The sequence below is a fragment of the Tachypleus tridentatus genome, chromosome 3 (genome assembly GCF_004210375.1).
Source record: "Tachypleus tridentatus isolate NWPU-2018 chromosome 3, ASM421037v1, whole genome shotgun sequence".
NCBI lineage: Eukaryota > Metazoa > Arthropoda > Merostomata > Xiphosura > Limulidae > Tachypleus > Tachypleus tridentatus.
Window position 1 is genome coordinate 112891243 of NC_134827.1, and position 24963 is coordinate 112916205.

A 24963-nucleotide genomic window follows, 5' to 3' on the forward strand; every position below is an offset into this window, starting at 1 on the left:
GTGTTTATAGTTTGTAAACTCTGTGGTCAGTAGTCAACTTATTAACAAAATACAGATGTAATAGTTTGAGTGTCTGTAGTTAGTAAAATTTGTTGTCAGTAGTGAGCTTTGTTGCAATACGGAGTTGTAATCATTTATGTGTTTATAGTTTGTAAACTCTGTAGTCAGTAGTCAACTTATTAACAAAATACAGATGTAATAGTTTGAGTGTCTGTAGTTAGTAAAATTTGTTGTCAGTAGTGAGCTTTGTTGCAATACAGAGTTGTAATCATTTATGTGTTTATAGTTTGTAAACTCTGTGGTCAGTAGTCAACTTATTAACAAAATACAGATGTAATAGATTGAGTGTCTGTAGTTAGTAAAATTTGTTGTCAGTAGTGAGCTTTGTTGCAATACAGAGTTGTAATCATTTATGTGTTTATAGTTTGTAAACTCTGTAGTCAGTAGTCAACTTATTAACAAAATACAGATGTAATAGATTGAGTGTCTGTAGTTAGTAAAATTTGTTGTCAGTAGTGAGCTTTGTTGCAATACAGAGTTGTAATCATTTATGTGTTTATAGCTTTGTTGCAATACAGAGTTGTAATCATTTATGTGTTTATAGTTTGTAAACTCTGTAGTAGTCAACTTATTAACAAAATACAGATGTAATAGATTGAGTGTCTGTAGTTAGTAAAATTTGTTGTCAGTTAGCTTTGTTGCAATACAAGTTGTAATCATTTATGTGTTTATAGTTTGTAAACTCTGTAGTCAGTAGTCAACTTATTAACAAAATACAGATGTAATAGATTGAGTGTCTGTAGTTAGTAAAATTTGTTGTCAGAAGTGAGCTTTGTTGCAATACGGAGTTGTAATCATTTATGTGTTTATAGTTTGTAAACTTTGTTGTCAGTGGTGAACTTTGTGACAATATATAGTTGTAATAAGTTAAGTTTTTATAGTTTGTAAACTTTGTTGTCAATGGTGAACTTTGTTGCAATACAGAGTTGTAATCATTTATGTGTTTATAGTTTGTAAACTCTGTAGTCAGTGGTCAACTTATTAACAAAAACAGATGTAATAAATTGAGTGTCTGTAGTTAGTAAACTTTGTTGTCATTGGTGAACTTTGTGACAATATATAGTTGTAATAAGTTAAGTTTCTATAGTTTGTAAACTTTGTTGTCAGTGGTGAACTTTGTGACAATACACAGTTGCAATCAGTTAAGTTTCTATAGTTTGTAAACTTTGTTGTCAGTGGTGAACTTTGTGACAATACACAGTTGCAATCAGTTAAGTTTCTAGAGTTTGTAAACTTTGTTGTCATTGGTGAACTTTGTAACAATATATAGTTGTAATAAGTTAAGTGTCTATATTTTGTAAACGTGGTAACAATATGAAGCACACAGTTTTATTTTTGTGATATTATATCTAACTTTATCCTATAAAAATATGTTTTTATTGATTACTTAATGTATTGTATATATAGTACGTGACTCTTATGCAGTAATGACATTATATTTATAATATATAATTTGCTTGATTTTTATATATATGATCAATGTAACTCCATTAAGGTATTGTAAATACTGAGTTTTTAAATAAATGTCTTACTTGCTTTCAGTCAGAAATTCTCATAAGTAGTTCACGTTATTGTTAGTTTTAAAGGGATGTTTTTTTTCTTATACCAGTACGCCCAGCACAGTAGTAACTCGTCGGTCGCTAATGTGACTACCGGTTACTTGTTCAGCGCGCCTTAATATCAATGAGCAACTTACTGAGAAGTAAGTGCGCTTAGTTGATAAAGCTACCACCTTCACTGTAAGCTAACTGTTTGTAAACTTGTAATATAAATCTTCAAACCGCAAAAGAAGCTACAAAAGAACAAAGAAACTGATACTATAGATATCTTAAAGAAAAGTTGATAACTGCTAAGCGGAAGGATACTGAGTAAATTGCTGTGCATTAACAGGCATCGAGATTCACTGACGATTTGGTGATATTTCGGTTCGTATGGGACGACTAAACTGGGTTTTGTGTATGAGAAATACCATAAGAGAAAATAATTGTTTTAAAATTGCGAGTGAAAAATATTTGTTTGATGGTTAACATTCAGTTAATTTCAGTGGAATGTTAAGAATCACATTTTCAATGATCAACACATGTTGGTGATTATTTTGTAAACGGTTTCGTGGACAATGCGACTTCGGCTGGCCGTTCTTGTCCTGGCCACCGTCTTAGGTGGTGTGTTATTTCCAGGAATCGTCGAAGGTAAGTCAAGAAATCATTAAGCGGGAATTTTAATGTTTAAAATAAGCACAGCTTTCTGATGTAATAAATAATAGCTTAATTTTGTGTGTTTGTAACGAAAATCTAGGAAATAAAAACCCAAAGTTTCTTCTTCCAGTTTCACAAATGTACTATAGGCACAAAACTAATAGACTTCCGAACGTACTTGTTTTCAGGAAGGTAAAGTTATTAAATATAGGACTAACTTAAGTAATAACTAAGTTTGTGTTCACAGAATATAGACAGTAACATGAACATTTATAGTACACTAGTTACAAATGCCACTTGGAATTTGTGGTACACTCGTTACAAATGTCACTCAGGATTTGTAGTACACCAATTACAAATGTCACTCGTTACAAATGTCACTCGGAATTTGGGTACACTAGTTACAAATGTCACTTGGAATTTGACATTCAACAATGACACAAACAGTGTAATAATAACAAGTAAATAGAACGAATGGAAACGTAGTAAATCAGAAGTAATGCCATACTACCCACACGTCTTTTGAACGAACAATACGGTTAAAAACTTGAATGGACAGATATTACTTGCCCAACCAAAATGTCTACAATCAGAAACAGATAAACTTTTGACCTTTAGCAGTTAATAAAGTATTTTTTCTCTTTCTTGTGTATATATTGTCTATAGGTGTTCATAGATTATATGAGAAACATTTATGTGTAACATAACCTTATGTTTTACAAATGTGAACAGTTTGGTTTCATTTCAGGTGACCTGCTACATAGCGTTACTGAAAGTTTATATATTTAACTAAGTAAATGAATAAATTTTATTATATTATGGTGTTTAAAAAGCTTTCTCTACTAACAGACTTTACCAGACTTTGTATAACTTCATTTAATTGTTAAAAGTGTAAACACTTTATGTAATGTGAATATTTTTAACTAGTGTTGAACTTAAATATTTCATATTAATATATTCATTGCTAAGATAGTAATATAAGTGTCCATATGAGTAGTGTTTTTATTGATTTTATTACTTGACACATTTGGTTTTTTATTTTTGAATTTCGTGCAAAGCTATACGAGAGCTATCTGCGCTAGCCGTCCCAGATTTAGCAGTGTAAGACTAATCACCACCCACCGTAACTCTTGGGGTACTCTTTTTAGTGAGATTGACTATAACATTATAACGCCTCCACGGCTAAAAGGGTAAGCATGTTTGGTGTGACGGGGATTCGAATCCACAGCCCTCAGATTACGAGTCGAGCGCCCTAACCACCTGGCCATGCCAGGCCGACATACGTTTAGAACTAAGCATGTACTTTTTAATCTGCTTATTAGTTAGAGAAACGTTTTTTTTTTTTAAATATTGTCTTGCAGTAAACCGTTCCAAATGACACCTATGTTTTGAAAGGCAAAGTTAAATAATTCTTACTTCAACAGTGCAAAAGCAGTTTGAATACAAATAGCGACGTATTTCCGTTTTTTAAGCAGTATTCAGTTTTAGGTTAACCGGCGACACGGGTTCTCGGGTGCGCTTTCTGCTAAGCTGCCCGACGTAAGTTCCCACGCTCAGAGTAAGGTGGTAGGAAAGCAGATGTAAGTTTGGAGCGTGAGCCCGCTCCCTTCCGTCCGTATTTATTATGCGTTTTCTTTTTTTCTTTCTCTTTGGTGGCGTCTTAATCCTTGGTGTCTCGCGTACTTGCTTGGAAGTGAATATCGTGATGGTGTAGAAAAGAAGACATTTTTTGTTGATTTACAGTTTGTTCATATAAATTATAAGTGTAGGTTTTAAACTGTACGGCAATTAAATAGATAAAAACTAAAACATAAATTAATACTATCAAACAAATCTACAGATGTACATAATGTCAGAAATTAACACACGAAAATAAAGTAATTTATAATGTTTAGATACAGAATGTTTGATTGAACAGTTGGGGACTTTCGCTATTATATTGACGATATTGTCGGCCATAATCCTCATACCGTTTTAAAGATGCGATCATATAAGGAGATATAGGCTTGTCCTAAGTTCATATAATTAACTAACATTGCAAAGTAATATTTATAGAAACTAATAATACAAGTAATGATAACGATTGTAAATAATAATAATAATATTTCACGAATCGTTACCAATAATATTAATGAAGCTAAAAATAAGGTAATATCCATTTGTCTTTCTCCAAAGTTCCGCTTAGCTTACAGCCAGGATACAGGTGACCGTTTATTTGTAATATTCTATTTAGAAAAAAGAACAAAACGGGTCGATAACAAGGAAACTGCTAACAAATAATGTAGAAGAAAACTATCCGCCTGTCAAAGTTCCGTCACTAGGTAGCTGCAATGTAATGAGACATATTTACCTACGTTTTTCACTCATAAATTTATTATGAAACAAGGTCTGAGGACTGCATCAGGTATTGTCACAGAGACAAATGTATTTAATCAAGGAAACCACGGGAATGCAGCATGTGTAATAGTTTCTCACATGATGTGATCATTTATTTATCCATTGGCTGCAATAAATAAAGATGTCTTAAAAATATGCGTTGTAAACATTGACACTTACATCTCACTTTTATTAAAAATATTAAAATAGTTTGCCAGCATTTATTTATTCGTGCTTAATGAAAAGAAACAGCCAAAAAATCAGTGAAAATTATTTATTACGTCAAGTGTTTTGTTTATTCTGTTAAGACAAGGCTCAGGTTCACTTAGGTGTTTACGTCTTGAGGTGAAGCGTTGAGGAAATAAAAACAATTACACTGGGTATTTTGGTTTTTCTTCATTAAATATGCTTACCTTTCATTCTGCAGAAGTCTGTTTACTTACCTTATTCTGGCTTTTAAAGCGAATCTTTGGTACATGTATTAGCTTCGGATTACAAATAATCAGCATAAGTAAAATTTGCAGTTTGGCAATTTTGTTACGTCTGCTAGAAAATGTATGATGCGCCCTCTAGCGTTGTTACCAAATTGTGTGTATGATAAATAATAGGGCCTGGCATGGCCAAGCGCGTAAGGTGTGCGACTCGTAATCCGAGGGTCGCGGGTTCGCGCCCGCGTCGTGCTAAACATGCTCGCCCTCCCAGCCGTGGGGGTGTATAATGTGACGGTCAATCCCACTATTCGTTGGTAAAAGAGTAGCCCAAGAGTTGGCGGTGGGTGGTGATGACTAGTTGCCTTCCCTCTAGTCTTACACTACTAAATTAGGGACGGCTAGCACAGATAGCCCTCGAGTAGCTTTGTGCGAAATTCCAAAACCAAACCAAACCGATAAATAATAACATATTACATATCAAACATTTGAGAAAGAAATTCAATATAAAACGTAATAAGTGGTTAGACAAACTATTAATATATAACATATTCTTAAAATTCTGAATAAAACACCTACTAGTACCAAATACAGGTGTAACACCTGTCATTACACTTAATATTTAATGTTATTTCTGCAAAATTGTCTTGTTCCGTGAGAAAACGTAATACGCGTTCCCAGCACACTGTAACGGGATATGAAAAAAAAAAAAAACCTGTAACCCTCCAGCGAGTTATCAGATGTAGATATCTCATGATTTATCTCCCCTGAAACTGATGTAATTTTAGATTATTTTAGGAAATTTTTTTGTATGGATGGTTATTTGAAGTTACAAGAAAGGCTGACATTAGATTAGTTATTTGATAAGTATAAATCTTAGAATTTTCAAAGCCTAGCTTAGAAGGTTTGTTTTGTTCTAGGGCTGGTATCATGTTCACCAAATCCGTGTAAAAACAGAGCGTCTTGTGTTTCGAATCCACGTGGGGAAGCATTTTGCAGGTACCTTTTTGCTTTACATAAAGTTAAGATATTAATCCATTGTTTTGTGTGTGTATAAACTTCTTAGTGCGTGTTGTTTTAGCATGTTCATTATTCAGCTTTTATTTTTGTCTTTAACTCTTAACAGCGGGAATGTTGTAGTAAGTATCAACATTCGATGATGGCCGCCGTTTGAGGGTTAATGACAACTGATTTGAATCTAAAGTTCTTATTGTCGATGCGTAACTCATAGTGTAAAAAAATAAATAAATATATTTTATAGCCATTTATACAAGGTAAAGCAGATGGCGCAATATTTGAGGTTCTAATATTTAGTTCTTCACCGGCACAGAGAAGGATAAAAATAGTGAATAGTCTTTACCGTGTGAGATTTTTTTTTCGAAACTCGAGGATGAAGGATCTTGTGGAAGCAAAGAAAAATAGAAGAGACTGTTCATAGATACATATGAAACTTTGTCACAGACAATACCGGTTTATTGCTGTGAATCTACGTCACTGGGTAGGCTTACTTCTATTAATATGTATCATTGTTTACAGAACTGTTGTTTTGAGGTTTTACATGTGTTTCGTTAATTGTAATGATACGAGAAAGATATATTTGGTAAGGCCTAGGTGAAACACGTACTCTTTATGCGCTGGATATTTAAATGTTTAAATCGCCATCTGTTTAAAGGAATAAAAGTCGTTCGGAATGAAGTGTGCATCGAAAACACCATCTGGTTTAACAATTCCGTTAGGCCATGATCACGTGACCTTTTTTTTTTTTTTTCAAGGGCCGACAGTCTCTTACATTTTGAATATGGGGCAGGTGGTGTTAAATCTACACAGTTGATGCAGTACGTATATTGTGCAGTAATCATTTGTGTCATAACGGCCGTTCTTGTTCAGTAAATCATTGTCTATACCTGGCAGTTATTCAAGAAATGCGCAGTTTTGTCATAACAAAGTATTTACATTTTTCGAAATTTTGTGGTTAACGTGTGGTTTTAATTTTTTTTGTTATTGATTCAAAACCCCAGTTGTGTTTTGGTGGTTGCTTAAAATTACATCTCGTTCTGCAAGATCTGCCGAACTTAGCGTCTTATAACAGTATACATAATCTGTTCAGTTTGACTAATGCATTTCTTCAAATCTGACATGAACCTTATTAGGAACCATGTGCTAGACTGCTAAGATCTACATGCGTTACTGATTTCAGACAAACTTCCTACCCCACCCACGTTGTAAAATATTCTTTTTAGATTCTTTTACACCAAGAGCTTGATTTTGTATAGTGTGTGTTATTGGTAACACCAAGAGCTTGATTTTGTATAGTGTGTGTTATTGGTAACACCAAGAGCTTGATTTTGTATAGTGTGTGTTATTGGTAACACCAAGAGCCTGATTTTGTATAGTGTCTGTTATTGGTAACACCAAGAGCTTGATTTTGTAATTTAAGCATTACAACGCTTCTTTTTGATTTATTGAGTTAGTTTGTGTTATTTAAGGTATAATTTGATAAATAATGTGTTAGGTAGTTATGAACACATTTATTAACGTTTTGAATAAATGTTGGATCTTTTGGAGATTGGCTACTGAAGTGTGAAGGACGACGTGACTACAGGTCACAAGAGTACATAGACATTTGAAAGAGTAATTGATTCTCAGTAAAATGTGATGAATATTTTAGTCTTCTGAGAGCCGTTGATACGCTGTTCATTTACTCTAATCTTTTCTTTGTGCTTTTGCTCTAATCTACGAGTCCAAATATCGCGTGTGGCAGCTTCTAGTTTATGATTACAAATTAAGACCTTTGTTTTGTTTTTGCACAGTTTTTAACCATCCGTTGGATTTAAGGTAACAGAAAGCAAATGTTGTCACACGACACCTGAATGATATCGTTGTCTACAGAGAGCTCTTTATTGACGTTGTTATGATAGCCCTAGGAAATCTCTTTCAAACAGTATGACCAAAGAATGGTTGTTCTAGACCTTTTTCAGTAATATATCCGTAGTTAATTTTCAACATTATCATGTACACCCATAGTGGCGCCACCAGAGTAACTACAGTGCCGAACCGCCGCCCTATTGTACTCCCTTAAAGTAATTTTGTGTCCCAGTTGAGAACCACTGTTCTAGAAGAATCCTTGTAGAGCTACATACAAATTTCTATAGCAGTACAAAAATGATTAACTTTCTGTTTGATATAAATATTTTGGTCCAGATGTGCATGTTTTTAATACAATAAGAAATGTATACAATAACATTCAACGAACATTAAGTACTCCACAAGTAAAAATTCGACCATTTAAAATATTCGCTAAAACATGGCGAAGGATTTTTCATGACTCAGTAGCTGAACGTGTGTTGTACTTATTAAATTGCTTTTTGTTCGTTCAGAAGAAGTACGTTCAGGTTCAAAACGTCCTAACACTATCATTTACTTGATAGTGTAATTAGGGCGAAATGTTTGTTGATGGTTAAACTGTGTTCCAATCTTTAGTTATTTTATTTCTATTCATACATACCATGAAATTTCCTATCGAAAGCAAGTTGTCACTGTTCTTACTGATAATGGCTGAGAATGCTGGTGTGGCCCAGGGTTTGATAAGTACCATTATTATTTTCCCGAACATAATAATAAATTACTGCTTTTAAAGGACCTTCAACTCTTATATTGCACTGAACTAGTTTTATGAATTATAGACTTCTCAAAACTTGAAACATTAAACACGGTGTTCTTGAAAATGTATATTTTGTTTTCAATTTTTTTTTTTTTTATATCCATTGTTTAAACGTTAAGCCTAATCTTAAACGTTAACCCTAACTCTAACATACTTTTGTAAAATGATTTAGTCTACTTCAGATGCTTCGTTATGAAATATAAATTATTTTTTGGAACTAACACAAAATATAAGAGTTAATTGGTTTTACTGTTGATATCTTAGTTCAGAATTCACTTTTCTCGAACACGTGAATTAAGACGGGATGGAATATGTAGCGTTGTAGAAAATGTGTGACGTAGTAGTGATGGTAGCTACTTACGTACATTGTGACAGAAAATAAAACACAATGTCCTGCTTAAGAGACCTTCTACGTTTTAACCATGTATTCTTCCCTCACCCTCATCCCACCGACATCCAAGACCGTGGGAATTTCGACCAGTGAATAAAGCTCGCTCGACCCCACATTTAACCGGTGCCGTCATCTGGCTAGAAACATACTGGCGTAGCAGCTACTTTTCTTCTGCTTATTGGCATGAGGTCTAACACCAAAATTCTTTTTTAAAAGTATTTAACCTTACGGGTCTGTAAACAGACTGAAAAATAAAATATTATATTGAGGATGTCGCATAAAAATAAACGGTTTTAAGCTAAACTTTCTCCTCTCCCGTAAATGAGAACACATTGTATTTCAATTATTTCTTTCCAAACCGAGTTTTTATCTGTCATAAGAAATACATATCTTAAGCTTTCAAGAAGTCCCTAACCCTAGAACACTAGCGAGGGGTCGCTATGAGTCCGTACCGTTTGGTTTTAATGGTTGGAAATTTAACACTTTCACTTCAGGGTTAATAGAAACATTTAGACCCCACAGGTAAACCTAATTACACTTCGTTAGGTGGTATTCGTGACATTCACTTATATTATTCATGTGTGATCCAACCTACCCATTCCCGGTTCCAAGAAACGCTCTACTATATGAAGTTTCCAGTTTACATTTGATTCCTTAAGCTCTTGAGAAATGCGTTAATAATTGTAGTCCTACGTTTGCTGTTAAACTTCGACTGTATCTGTAATAAAATATTGGAATTTTATAGTTTACGACATGAAATAATAACACGACAAAAACTTTTAAATCACATATGTATCGTAGTTGGTGGCTGGAGTCAAAAGTTGTAAACAAATTACAATTCGAAGTAATAACCTATAAAGAACACAGGACGATTAAAGAATGTAAAGCCACTTCTCAGATATTTGTGTTTTCTACATAACCATGACAACAAAACTACGAGATTACACCTTCCACCTATTTCTTTCAAGACGTTTATCGGCCGTTCAACATGAAATGTTTGACAGTTTCAACCGTGATTTTGTATAAACCAAGTTTGTTTGCGAGGCCCGGCATGGCCAGGTAGGTTAAGGCGTTCGTCTCGTGATCTGAGGGTTGCGGGTTCGAATCCCCGTCGCACCAAACATGCTCACCCTTTCAGCAGTGGGGCATTATAATGTTACGATCAATCCTACTGTTCGTGGCTTTATAATATGACGGTCAATCTCACTGTTCGTTAGTAAAAGAGTAGCCCAAGAGTTGGCGTTGGGTGGTGATGACTAGTTGCCTTTTCTCCAGTCTTACACTGCTAAATTATGGATGGCTAGCGCAGATAGCCCTCGAGTAGCTTTGCGCGAATATTCAAAACAAACCAATTGTTTGTGAGAAGTATTAACAGGAGGAAGAGGTCGACGAAACCTGACCCTCCTGGGTATATAACCATCAATACCCAAACAACTAGAGAGAGAGTAAGTATTGGAAGAGGTCTACGAAACCTGACCCTCCTGGGTATATAACCATCAATACCCAAACAACTAGAGAGAGAGTAAGTATTGGAAGAGGTCTACGAAACCTGACCCTCCTGGGTATATAACCATCAATACCCAAACAACTAGAGAGAGAGTAAATATTGGAAGAGGTCGACGAAACCTGACCCTCCTAGGTATATAACCATCAATACCCAAACAACTAGAGAGAGAGTAAGTATTGGAAGAGGTCTACGAAACCTGACCCTCCTGGGTATATAACCATCAATACCCAAACAACTAGAGAGAGAGTAAATATTGGAATATAAATTTTACACAAAAATAAATTTACCCAGTAATTGGGAAAACCATCTTTATTTCTGTATTAAACATATTTTATAATTTTACTGATCGTTATTCACACCAGGTGGCGAAATGATAACGTGATGAATGATGCGGGTTAGTCTAGATAACCAAACGCTTTTTGTTGTTTTTTTCAAGTCTTTAACAGAGTAAATCTGAAATTTAGTCAAGTGTTTTTAATTTTGAGATTTACCCAAAACACCTCAGGGAAAGGGGGTCTTAAAAACACAAGACTACTTCCGGTCCTAACACGCGCCATCTGCAGCTGCTGTCGAGGCCAAGGTGCGCGTTCATCGCGTGAACGACCGTGACTCGCTTCGAAACGCGAAGCAGGTGGTTTGAAACGTCACTGATTGCATCTGTTTCACGAGGTGTGTCCAGTGTTTGCTTTAAGTGTTTTATTAATGTCAATCGAGTAATTCATTCGTCTGTGCTAATACTCCGTAGTCTAAATGCCACGAATACACGGAGTGTATTTTTGTACTTGTGCTCTTTAGGCCTTCAGTAGTTCCAACACTTTCGTGTGACCCAACCCCAATTATTATACCCATCTACACTAGAGCTCACAGGAATATTAAGAGTATTTATGGCTGGTGCAGTTACTCCGAGATTTAACTTTCCGCCACAAATGAATCTCGACGCGACTGCTGTTAGTAAGAGAGGCTCTTTCGTTTATTGCTGAACTTGGCTAGTCTCGGAACGTGCCTGAGGGCTTTCCTTTATATGGGGCTTGGCACTTTTTGCCACGAGCTGTATGTCGGTAGGACGTGATTGGTTTAAAAACAATATACACATCCCATCACACTTCAGCCAGCTTCTTTATGGTGGCTGAATGGTTCATGCTACTGGTTAATAACCACCATCACTGTTGGTTGGATTGAGAGATAAGCGACAATATTGAAATTGTGATTTTTGTCTTTTTAGTTATTCATATAAACATTAGAAATATGTTTACTGGTTCCGACACGTTACAACATATTTATGGATTTGTTAGAAACAAATTTGTTGTCTTTTTTTTTACATATATCCACACCACACGTACGTACCGTCTTAGGGTTTTATTGGACATATACTACGCTATACGCAATGTATTACGGTTTTATTGGACATGTATCATATCATTCGCAATGTATTACGGCTTTATTGAACAAATACCCACACTATGAAATTTAAAAACTTTTAAAAATATCGTTGTTAATATTGCAATATAATAATCATTATTTTATAAATGATCATCTGCTGAGATGGAAATTTTAAGACATTATTAATTTCGTTCATGTTTTTATTTACATATTTGTCAATTATCTTCTAGGATATTGGAACGAAATGTCGATAGCACGTGTTTTTTTCCTGACCTTAACGATAATGTTGTACATCGTAATAGCACCTGCGTAATATTCTGTTTTCTACTTACAACACAAGGTGTGACGTAGATTTAGGGACAAGACGTTAGTCATGGGAATATACTGTTGAACGAGTTCTCATCGATTTCAAAGATCACGTGATAAATTCCAACGTGACAGGATTTTAAATTGTAAACTGGAGTGTACGTAAAACTTCAATTCATTATTCGTCGTTTTATTTACTTTCAATTTAACGAAGATCCTGGTATCCGGTAAAGATAAAACCCTTGTAGAGTAACTCAGAAACTGTTAAAATGTGAAATACCATATAAGTGCGTATTTGTTCGTTTTTGAATTTCGCGCAAAGCTACTCGAGGGCTATCTGCGCTAGCCGTCTCTAATTTATCAGTGTAAGACCAGAAGGAAAGCTAGTCATCACCACCCACCGCCATCACTTGGGCTACTCTTTTACCAACGAATAGTGGGATTGATCATCATATTATAACGCCCCCACGACTGAAAAGGCGAGCATGTTTGGTGCGACGGGGTTGCGAACCACCATATAAGTGAATACTTGTACAAGTGGTAATATACTTTTTGTATTGAAATTACTTGTTGAGTGTTTAGGTTCTAAAACTACGTGCAGAGAATTGTGAAGTTCCTAGGTTCTGAAACTGCCTATTCAGAGTTTTTTAAACTTTCTGTGTTGTAACACTACCAAGTGAGATATATCAGTGTAAAACTTCCTAGAGTGAAGCATTTTAAAAGCTATTATCGTAGAATCCCAGTCTTCTTAAAATCTTCCATTCTCTATAGAATCTCAGTCTTCGTTAAAAGTTGTATGTTTTATCTTCCATTCTCTATAGAATCTTAGTCTTCGTTAACAGTTGTATGTTTTATCTTACATTCTCTATAAAATCTCAGTCTTACATGTTTTATCTTACATTCTCTATAAAATCTCAGTCTTACATGTTTTATCTTACATTCTCTATAGAATCTCAGTCTTCGTTAAAAGTTGTATGTTTTATCTTCCATTCTCTATAGAATCTTAGTCTTCGTTAACAGTTGTATGTTTCATCTTCCATTTTCTATAGAATCTTAGTCTTCGTTAAAAGTTGTATGTTTTATCTTCCATTCTCTGTAGAATCTTAGTCTTCGTTAAAAGTTGTATGTTTTATCTTCCATTCTCTATAGAATCTCAGTCTTCGTTAACAGTTGTATGTTTCATCTTCCATTCTCTATAGAATCTCAGTCTTCGTTAAAAGTTGTGTTTTATCTTACATTCTCTATAGAATCTTAGTCTTCGTTAACAGTTGTATGTTTTATCTTCCATTCTCTATAAAATCTCAGTCTTCGTTAAAAGTTGTATGTTTTATCTTCCATTCTCTGTTGAATCTCAGTCTTCGTTAAAAGTTGTATGTTTTATCTTCCATTCTCTATAGAATCTCAGTCTTCGTTAAACGTTGTGTTTTATCTTCCATTCTCTATAGAATCTCAGTCTTCGTTAACAGTTGTATGTTTTATCTTCCATTCTGTATAGAATCTCAGTCTTCGTTAAACGTTGTATGTTTTATCTTACATTTTCTATAGACTCTCAGTCTTCGTTAACAGTTGTATGTTTTATCTTCCATTCTCTATAGAATCTTAGTCTTCGTTAACAGTTGTATGTTTTATCTTCCATTCTCTATATAATCTCAGTCTTCGTTAACAGTTGTATGTTTTATCTTGCATTCTTTATAGAATCTCAGTCTTCGTTAAACGTTGTATGTTTTATCTTCCATTCTCTATAGAATCTTAGTCTTCGTTAACAGTTGTATGTTTTATCTTACATTCTCTATAAAATCTCAGTCTTACATGTTTTATCTTACATTCTCTATAGAATCTCAGTCTTCGTTAAAAGTTGTATGTTTTATCTTCCATTCTCTATAGAATCTCAGTCTTCGTTAACAGTTGTATGTTTTATCTTCCATTTTCTATAGAATCTTAGTCTTCGTTAAAAGTTGTATGTTTTATCTTCCATTCTCTGTAGAATCTTAGTCTTCGTTAAAAGTTGTATGTTTTATCTTCCATTCTCTATAGAATCTTAGTCTTCGTTAAACGTTGTATGTTTTATCTTCCATTCTCTATAGAATCTCAGTCTTCGTTAAAAGTTGTGTTTTATCTTACATTCTCTATAGAATCTTAGTCTTCGTTAAAAGTTGTATGTTTTATCTTACATTTTCTATAGACTCTCAGTCTTCGTTAAAAGTTGTGTTTTATCTTACATTCTCTATAGAATCTCAGTCTTCGTTAAACGTTGTATGTTTTATCTTCCATTCTCTATAGAATCTTAGTCTTCGTTAACAGTTGTGTGTTTTATCTTCCATTCTCTATAGAATCTCAGTCTTCGTTAACAGTTGTATGTTTTATCTTACATTCTCTATAGAATCTCAGTCTTCGTTAAACGTTGTATGTTTTATCTTCCATTCTCTATAGAATCTCAGATAGAATCTCAGTCTTCGTTAAACGTTGTATGTTTTATCTTACATTCTCTATAGAATCTCAGTCTTCGTTAACAGTTGTATGTTTTATCTTACATTCTTTATAGAATCTCAGTCTTCGTTAAACGTTGTATGTTTTATCTTACATTCTCTATAGAATCTTAGTCTTCGTTAACAGTTGTGTGTTTTATCTTCCATTCTCTATAGAATCTCAGTCTTCGTTAACAGTTGTATGTTTTATCTTACATTCTCTATAGAATCTTAGTCTTCGTTAAACGTTGTATGTTTTATCTTACATTTTCTGTAGAATCCCAGTATTCGTTAACAGTTGTATGTTTTATCTTACATTGTCTATAGAATCCCAGTATTCGTTAAAAGTTGTGTTTTATCTTCCATTCTCTAAAGAATCTGTCTTCGTTAAAAGTTGTATGTTTTATCTTCCATTCTCTATAGAACCTCAGTCTTCGTTAAAAGTTGTGTTTTATCTTACATTCTCTATAGAATCCCAGTATTCGTTAAAAGTTGTATGTTTCATCTTACATTCTCTATAGAATCCCAATATTCGTTAACAGTTGTATGTTTTATCTTACATTCTCTATAGAATCCCAATATTCGTTAACAGTTGTATGTTTTATCTTACATTCTCTATAGAATCCCAGTATTCGTTAACAGTTGTATGTTTTATATGGCATGTAGAATCTCATTCTTCGGTAGTAATAATATTTGATTATTCAGCCGTGGGGGCGTTATAATGTGACGGTCAATCCCACAATTTGTTAGTAAAAGAGTAGCCAAAGAGTTGTCGGTGAGTGATGATGACTAGTTGTTTTCCCTCTAGTCTTTCACTGCTAAATTAAGGATGGCTAGTGCAGATAGCATTGTGAAATTCAAAGCAAATATTACCGAGAGTACATTACAGTTTGAGTATTGCCAAAAGTTAAATATCGTCAGGAACTCCTCAACTCTACTCTTGTTACTAAGAATACTTTACAGTTTAACTACTGTCAACAATTATATATCGTCAATATCTCTTTAACTGTACTCCTGTCATTAAGAATACATTACAATTTAACTACTGTCAACAATTAGATATCGTCAGTATCTGTTTAATTCTATTCTTGTCAGTAAGAATACATTATAGTTTGAATACTGTCAACAATTACATCTCGTGAATAACTCCTTAACTGTACTCCTGTCACTAAGAATACATTACAATTTAACTACTGTCAACAATTACATATCGTGAATAACTCCTTAACTGTACTCCTGTCACTAAGAATGCATTACAATTTAACTACTGTCAACAATTAGATATCGTCAGTATCTGTTTAATTCTATTCTTGTTAGTAAGAATACATTATAGTTTGAATACTGTCAACAATTACATATCGTAAATAACTCCTTAACTGTACTCCTGTCATTAAGAATACATTACAATTTAACTACTGTCAACAATTAGATATCGTCAGTATCTGTTTAATTCTATTCTTGTTAGTAAGAATACATTATAGTTTGAATACTGTCAACAATTACATATCGTGAATAACTCCTTAACTGTACTCCTGTCATTAAGAATACATTACAATTTAACTACTGTCAACAATTAGATATCGTCAGTATCTCTTTAATTCTACTCTTGTCAGTAAGAATACAATATAGTTTGAATACTGTCAACAATTACATATCGTGAATAACTCCTTAACTGTACTCCTGTCATTAAGAATACATTTATTAGTTTTAGCATTTCTTCCTGCTTTGTAAGATTTTTTCGGGTTGTATGACAACTATTAGCAGTGTTTGTATTTCAATGTTAACTGATTCCATGATTTGAAACCTGGACCTTTCTTACGTCAAGGATTTTCAAGTTGTTTTTAAAACACAATAGTTTTAATGGTGGAGTTACAGAGGGAGGTATCAACCACATCTACGTTTGGAATAAATACGTTTTATTAACTACTTATGAGTCAAATGACAGCTTTGTTGGTTGTAAGGTCCCTTATAGTATGTGTACAAAATGAATTAAAAATCCTTTCAGTCGACCGAGTACTGCACTATATACCTTGTTCTGTCAGTCCTTAACCGTGAATGTTACAATAGATGAAAATGTAAAACTATTCACTACAGAACAATGTGTGAAAAAGAAAGGTTTGCAACATGGTATCAACAATATTACTGTAACAAAATAATTCTACTTTAGCTGTATTCTATGTGTTATTCTACTTTAGCTGTATTATTATATGTATTATTCTACTTTAGCTGTATTCTATGTGTTATTCTACTTTAGCTGTATTATTCTATATATTATTCTACTTTAGCTGTATTATTCTATGTATTATTCCACTTTAGCTGTATTATTCTATATATTATTCTACTTTAGCTGTATTCTATGTGTTATTCTACTTTAGCTGTATTATTCTATATATTATTCTACTTTAGCTGTATTATTCTATGTATTATTCCACTTTAGCTGTATTATTCTATATATTATTCTACTTTAGCTGTATTCTGTGTTATTCTACTTTAGCTGTATTATTCTATGTGTTATTCTACTTTAGCTGTATTATTCTATATATTATTCTACTTTAGCTGTATTCTATGTGTTATTCTACTTTAGCTGTATTATTCTATATATTATTCTACTTTAGCTGTATTATTCTATGTATTATTCCACTTTAGCTGTATTATTATATGTATTATTCTACTTTAGCTGTATTCTATGTGTTATTCCACTTTAGCTGTATTATTCTATATATTATTCTACTTTAGCTGTATTATTCTATTATTTTATTCCACTTTAGCTGTATTATTGTATGTATTATTCCACTTTAGCTGTATTATTCTATATATTATTCTACTTTAGCTGTATTCTATGTGTTATTCTACTTTAGCTGTATTATTCTACTGTAGCTGTATTATTCTGTATATTATTCCACTTTAGCTGTATTATTATATGTATTATTCTACTTTAGCTGTATTATTCTATGTATTATTCTACTTTGGCTGTATTCTATGTGTTATTCTACTTTAGCTGTATTATTCTATATATTATTCTACTTTAGCTGTATTATTCTATGTATTATTCCACTTTAGCTGTATTATTATATGTATTATTCCACTTTAGCTGTATTATTCTATATATTATTCTACTTTAGCTGTATTCTATGTGTTATTCTACTTTAGCTGTATTATTCTATGTGTTATTCTACTTTAGCTGTATTATTCTATATATTATTCTACTTTAGCTGTATTATTCTATGTATTATTCCACTTTAGCTGTATTATTATATGTATTATTCTACTTTAGCTGTATTATTCTATGTATTATTCTACTTTGGCTGTATTCTATGTGTTATTCTACTTTTAGCTGTATTATTCTATATATTATTCTACTTTTAGCTGTATTATTCTATGTATTATTCCACTTTAGCTGTATTATTATATGTATTATTCCACTTTAGCTGTATTATTCTATATATTATTCTACTTTAGCTGTATTCTATGTGTTATTCTACTTTAGCTGTATTATTTTATGTATTATTCTACTTTAGCTGTATTATTCTATGTATTATTCTACTTTAGCTGTATTCTATGTATTATTCTACTTTAGCTTATTATTATATGTATTATTCTACTTTAGCTGTATTATTTTATGTATTATTCTACTTTAGCTGTATTATTCTATGTATTATTCTACTTTAGCTTATTATTCTATGTATTATTCTACTTTAGCTGTATTATTCTATATATTATTCTACTTTAGCTGTATTATTCTATGTATTATTCTACTTTAGCTGTATTATTCTATGTATTATTCTACTTTAGCTGTATTATTCTATGTATTATTCTACTTTAGCTGTATTATTATATGTATTATTCTACTTTAGCTGTATTCTATGTATTATTCTACTTTAGCTTATTATTATATGTATTATTCTACTTTAGCTGTATTATTTTATGTATTATTCTACTTTAGCTGTATTATTCTATATATTATTCTACTTTAGCTGTATTATTCTATGTATTATTCTACTTTAGCTTATTATTCTATGTATTATTCTACTTTAGCTTATTATTCTATGTATTATTCTACTTTAGCTGTATTATTCTATATATTATTCTACTTTAGCTGTATTATTCTACTTTAGCTTATTATTCTATGTATTATTCTACTTTAGCTTATTATTCTATGTATTATTCTACTTTAGCTGTATTATTCTATGTATTATTCTACTTTAGCTGTATTATTCTATGTATTATTCTACTTTAGCTGTATTATTCTATGTATTATTCTACTTTAGCTGTATTATTATATGTATTATTCTACTTTAGCTGTATTCTATGTATTATTCTACTTTAGCTTATTATTATATGTATTATTCTACTTTAGCTGTATTCTATGTATTATTCTACTTTAGCTGTATTATTCTATGTATTATTCTACTTTAGCTTATTATTCTATGTATTATTCTACTTTAGCTGTATTATTCTATGTATTATTCTACTTTAGCTGTATTATTCTATGTATTATTCTACTTTAGCTGTATTATTATATGTATTATTCTACTTTAGCTGTATTATTATATGTATTATTCTACTTTAGCTGTATTCTATGTATTATTCTACTTTAGCTTATTATTATATGTATTATTCTACTTTAGCTGTATTATTTTATGTATTATTCTACTTTAGCTGTATTATTCTATGTATTATTCTACTTTAGCTTATTATTCTATGTATTATTCTACTTTAGCTTATTATTCTATGTATTATTCTACTTTAGCTGTATTATTCTATGTATTATTCTACTTTAGCTGTATTATTCTATATATTATTCTACTTTAGCTGTATTATTCTATGTATTATTCTACTTTAGCTTATTATTCTATGTATTATTCTACTTTAGCTGTATTATTCTATGTATTATTCTACTTTAGCTTATTATTCTATGTATTATTCTACTTTAGCTTATTATTCTATATATTATTCTACTTTAGCTGTATTCTATGTATTATTCTACTTTAGCTGTATTATTCTATGGACAAAAGTGCTCGTGGAGGTTGGCAACAGTATAACTCAAATGGGTGAAATGGACATGCAAAGAGATGGACCAATTTTATATAATTTTTGGGCACTTTTGTTTGCAATTTATTTTTCGTATAGGTCATCTTCCTTCTTTTTAATTGTGGTTTATGTTTTGAACTTTTTATGTTAGGCATTATGAACTACCATCAAATGCTATAGTGTAACTAACACTCTTTTGTTTTATTGTGAGACCTTTCAAAAATAGAAAGTGGTGTGCCAACCTTTGTAGAAAAAATCAGAATGTGGTCATAAAACATTTGTAATAGTATAAATGTTTTTTGTTGTGTTTTTCCGTTTTTTTTGTTTGGCCAGTCATATTTGTAAAAGAAAACATATTTCTCTGTTCACTACTTTCATATTATTCTTTCATATTATTTCAGTAAATTGATTTTCTTTCGATAGTTGCCCTTCTATGTACGTTGGAGAGTACTGCCAACACCGAAATCCCTGTCACACTGGCGCTGGACCAAGATGTCAAAATGGCGGTACTTGTAATGTGGGCATGAGCGCCACAGGTTGGCCCGCCTTCACTTGTACCTGTCCAGTGGGTTATTCAGCTTCTCTGTGCGAAATTGCTCTTCCAAATAGCTGTGATAGTGACCCTTGTCGGAACGGGGGCACATGCACTCTCTTAACATTGGACAATTACACATGCACGTGCGCAGCAGGATTTAGAGGTAAAGTTATGGCATTATATTTTAGCTAATATTGTCAGAGGTAAGGCTATGACATTATATCTTAGTTATTCCTGTTAGAGGTGAGGCTGTTATATTATTTCTTAGCTAATACAGATAAAGTTCTAACATTATAGCTTAGTTAATCCTGTTAGAAGTAAGACTTTAACGTTATATCTTAGTTAATCCTGTTAGAGGTAAAGTTGTGACATACCTTAAATAGTCCTGCTGTAAGAAAATCTGTGACATTATACTTTAGTTAATCCTGCTAGAGGTAAAACTGTGACACTATAACTTAGTTAATTCTGTAAATCTGTGAGATAATACCTTAGTTAATCCTACTAGAGGCAAATCTGTGACACTATACCTTAGTTAATCCTGTAAATCTGCAAGATTATACCTTAGTTAATCCTGCTAGAAGTAAATCTGTGACACTATCACTTAGTTAATCCTGTAAATCTGTGAGATATTACCTTAGTTAATTCTGTAAATCTGTGAGATAATACCTTAGTAAATCCTGCTAGAGGCAAATCTGTGACACTATACCTTAGTTAATTCTGTAAATCTGTGAGATAATACCTTAGTTAATCCTGCTAGAAGTAAATCTGTGACACTATCATTTAGTTAATCCTGTAAATGTGTGAGATAATACCTTAGTAAATCCTGCTAGAGGCAAATCTGTGATACTATACCTTAGTTTATCCTGTAAATCTGTAAGATAATACCTTAGTTAATCCTGCTAAAAGTAAATATGTGACACTATGCCATAGTTAATCCTGCTAGAAGTAAATCTGTGACACAAAACCTTAGTTAATCCTGCTAAAAGTAAATCTGTTACACTATACCTTAGTTAATCCTGCTAGAAGTAAATCTGTGACACTATATCTTAGTTAATCCTGTGAATCTGTGAGGTAATACCTCAGTTAATCCTGCTATAGGTAAGGCTGTTTATCATAATTGAGGTGACTGCAGTCAGAGAGTTTCTTATTGTGTTGTTTGTACCAGTGTAATAAATGTGTTATTATATTTCAGTTTGTCATCACTTGTTTGACATTCATGAAATGTAAACCTAACCCTAGTAATAAATTGTAGATACAGGATATTCATTTTAATTGTTATAAATGTGTCATGTTTTTGTTATTTCAGCATTGCAAATCATATACAGTTTTTCACGTTTTCTAGCAGAGATTATTTAAATCCAGTAGTAAGACAATATGAGTTATGTTTTAAAAAGATAAGTTTTACAATATTACAAATCTTTGTAAAGGTTTACAGGCATGGTTGAAGAGACTAATATTTAAGTAAAATGCCTTTAAAAGTAATTGTAGTTGTAACAAATCTGTTGCTTTATTAAAGTTCATAACATTTTTGACTCTGGTTTCGTCATCACTTTACCGAAGATCAGATGGACCAGTTTTCTTTTACATGAGGGTAACGACCCCTACTAGGGTTACTTTTCTCATCCCAGTTTGATTTTCTTTTATTCATTCTGAGATACCTGCACGAAGATGAAGGACTCATAACACTGTTAATGTTAAACGTCCATATTTGCCTGTGTGACTACAGCAGGATCACATCTGCTATCACAGTCGGAGACAGCTTATGACGCAGCTGTTTCTTTCTTTTTCTTGTTTTTGATAGTCCTCGAAATTGTTTCGCAACTGATTGGAGAATACTCGGAGCGATATGTTTCATCTAGAAATAACTTTTAGCGAATACAGCAGCTGTAGAGTGTACACCACCTGGCGGGCTATCTTGTCAAAATCTCGACATATTGCAAATCAAGGGCATTATACACTAGCAGCCATATCATTAAAACTACATCTTGTGCTCACTCTGTGCGTGCCACGTAAGAACCATCTGTCAAGAACAAGTTCTCAGGTTGCTATGTTTTATAAACTGTGTTGCTAGTTCGTGATAAACTAACAGTTTTAATCTCACTTGTAAAATAAATCTTAGATACCTATAAAAGAAGTACAACACAGCAACAATTAAACTAATAACAGTAAAGGATATGGAAGATGTTTGTGTAGATACAAAAACACAAAACACAAAATCTCGGACACAAGCATGCATCTAGAGTGAACACAACTGTTACCCGACAGGCTTCAGCACCATATTTGATTCTGATTTCGTTTAGTTTGAGTTTCAGTCCACGCGTAATAATTGTAAAAAACATTCACATCTCGTAGAGGACGTTTCGCTTTGTTTCTATAAGTACCTATTGTCTAACCCCAGTATTACCAGTGAAACGATCTTTTATTTTGGTATAATTTATGTGCTGAACTATTTTAAAAGTTTTATTCGCATAACTGTTGTGTTATTTCATACATATCCACTAGACCAGTGATTCTTAACCTGTGTGCCGCGGTGTTTTTGAAACATTCAACTTTCTTGGGATTTTACAAGCAAGTCGAACACATTAGTTAATAAAAGCTACGATAGAGACACTCTGAAACCTTCCAAAATATTCGATGGTTTTCATTGAACTCAAGCATTGAGAAGTTCATACTTAAATTTCATTCTCGACTGCAACGGTTCGACTGTTAGTTTAATTGTGGCACAACAAGCGCTTTGTACGTTATAAATGATGCATCAAACAATCAAACTGCTTTCTGGGATATGTTCTTATTCTGCGGTAAGCTACAGCTACTACGCTGTAGGTAGGAGTTTTATATCAACTGTAGAACTTCGTGCTTATCGTGTATGAATTAACTTTATCATTTATCCATGGAAAAATATTTAAGTAAGTCTGGTGCTGCAAAGGAGAATGTGTTGAATCAAAAGCAAGGAATCAAACGAAAGTACAAAAAACGAATACATCGAATATGGTTTTATCGTTTTGGAATCGGAACATTCTCAATTCCTATTCTGCCTACTCTGCAATGTAGCTTTATTGAACGAGGTACTTGTTCCTAGCAAACTGAAGAGACACTTGGAAACAAAACATTCAGCTGTGAAGGATAAACCAAAAGAATACTTTGAGAATCTCGCAGCTCAACAACATGAACAATCAAGGAAGCTTGTAAAATACATGAAGCTGCCCGAAAAAGGATTTATTGCAAGTTATAAGGTTGCTCAGTTGTTGGCAAAACGCAAGAAAGCACATGTGGAGGCTGAATAAGTCATTGCACCAGTGTTAGCAATCATCGTTGAAACTATACTTGGAACGGATGACGCCAAAAAGGTTAAGCAAGTTCCACTGTCCAATGACATAATTTCATGCAGAATTGTAAACTTGAAGGATCAAGTTTACAAACACTTCGAATTGCCTGAAGATGAATTGTCTCTGCTATGGATTCTTCAAGATGATGAATCTACTGACGTTAGTGGAAAAGCTCAAGTTCTGGCTTTTGTTCGATTCATAAAAGATGGAAAAATTGTAAACGAATACTTATTTTGCAAAGATTGAAAAAGTACAGCGAAAGGCCAAGACATTTTCGAGTTGGTGAATGAAAACATTTTGCTCATCAAATTGCATTGGAATAACTGTGTCAGCATTTGTACCAATGGCTGTCCTTCAATGTAAGGAAAAAAGAAGGGATTCGTCACTCTGGTGCGCCAACAAAATCCAAACATTAGGATTGTTCACTGCATGATTCACAGAGAGACGCTCGCCTCCAAATCTTTGCGGAAAGATTTGCAGTCTGTTATGAATCAAGTTATTCAAGTGGTGAATTTTATCAAGTCTCGGCCACTTCAATCTCGACGTTTTCTTTTCTCTGTGAGGCGATGGATTCAGACTACAAAAAGCTACTGTATCACACTGAAGTTCGTTTACTTTCGAAAGGAAAGGTGTTAAAGCGTCTTGTCCAACTAAAAACTGAAGTAATTTCTTTCTTGGAGGTTGAGGAAGCAGGTTTTGAATTTTCTTTTCATGATGAGATCTGGTGGCTGAAGATTCAGTTTCTCTCTGACTTGTTTGACAAATTAATTTTTCTGAACTTAAGTCTCCAAGGACCATCTGAAAACATTATTACTGCAACGTCCAAACTGAAGGTCTTCGATGAAAAGGTGACGCTGTGGAAGAATAAGATCTCGAAAGGAGTCCTTGATTGTTTTCCTTCTGTTAACGAATGTCCGTCAAAGAAGAAAATTGTCCCTCAAATTTTGAACACATTAAGCGGCCTACAGTCCGCACTGAAACATAACTTCCTGTCACTTGCTGTCGACGAATATAACTGGGTGACCTATCCATTTCGTATCAACAAGACAACAAACTTTACAACTGAGGAGGAAGAACAGCTCATTGATTTACGAAACGACAAATTTTATCAGTTATTGTTTCCTGAAAAGAGCTTAGATGAGTTTTGGATCTCCATTAAAAATTCAAATCTTGCAATCAGTTCAAAAGCATTTGAAGTTCTGCTTTCATTTGTATCTTCGTGGTTTTGTGAAATTGGATTTTCAGCATTGACTGAAATTAAAGCCAGAAAGAGAGAGAGGCTTCTTACAGTCTACTTGTTTG

At 32.9% G+C, this 24963-nt stretch overlaps 1 protein-coding gene across 2 annotated transcripts in view; it reads left to right on the top strand.

Moving 5' to 3' along the window:
* The first annotated feature begins 1965 nt into the window (after nt 1-1965).
* The window catches only part of LOC143247789 (uncharacterized), a 64046-nt gene continuing 41048 nt past the window's right edge, over nt 1966-24963 (top strand). Inside the window, exons 1-3 of one of the 2 annotated variants that reach the window (XM_076496267.1) lie at nt 1966-2249; nt 5980-6058; nt 20224-20498. In XM_076496267.1, the coding sequence (XP_076352382.1) occupies nt 2177-2249; nt 5980-6058; nt 20224-20498 (427 nt within the window). In that variant the 5' untranslated portion in view covers nt 1966-2176. Of the gene's footprint in view, nt 2250-5979; nt 6059-12516; nt 12845-20223; nt 20499-24963 lie in introns of those variants that run through there. The other variant, XM_076496268.1, reaches the window with a different exon arrangement.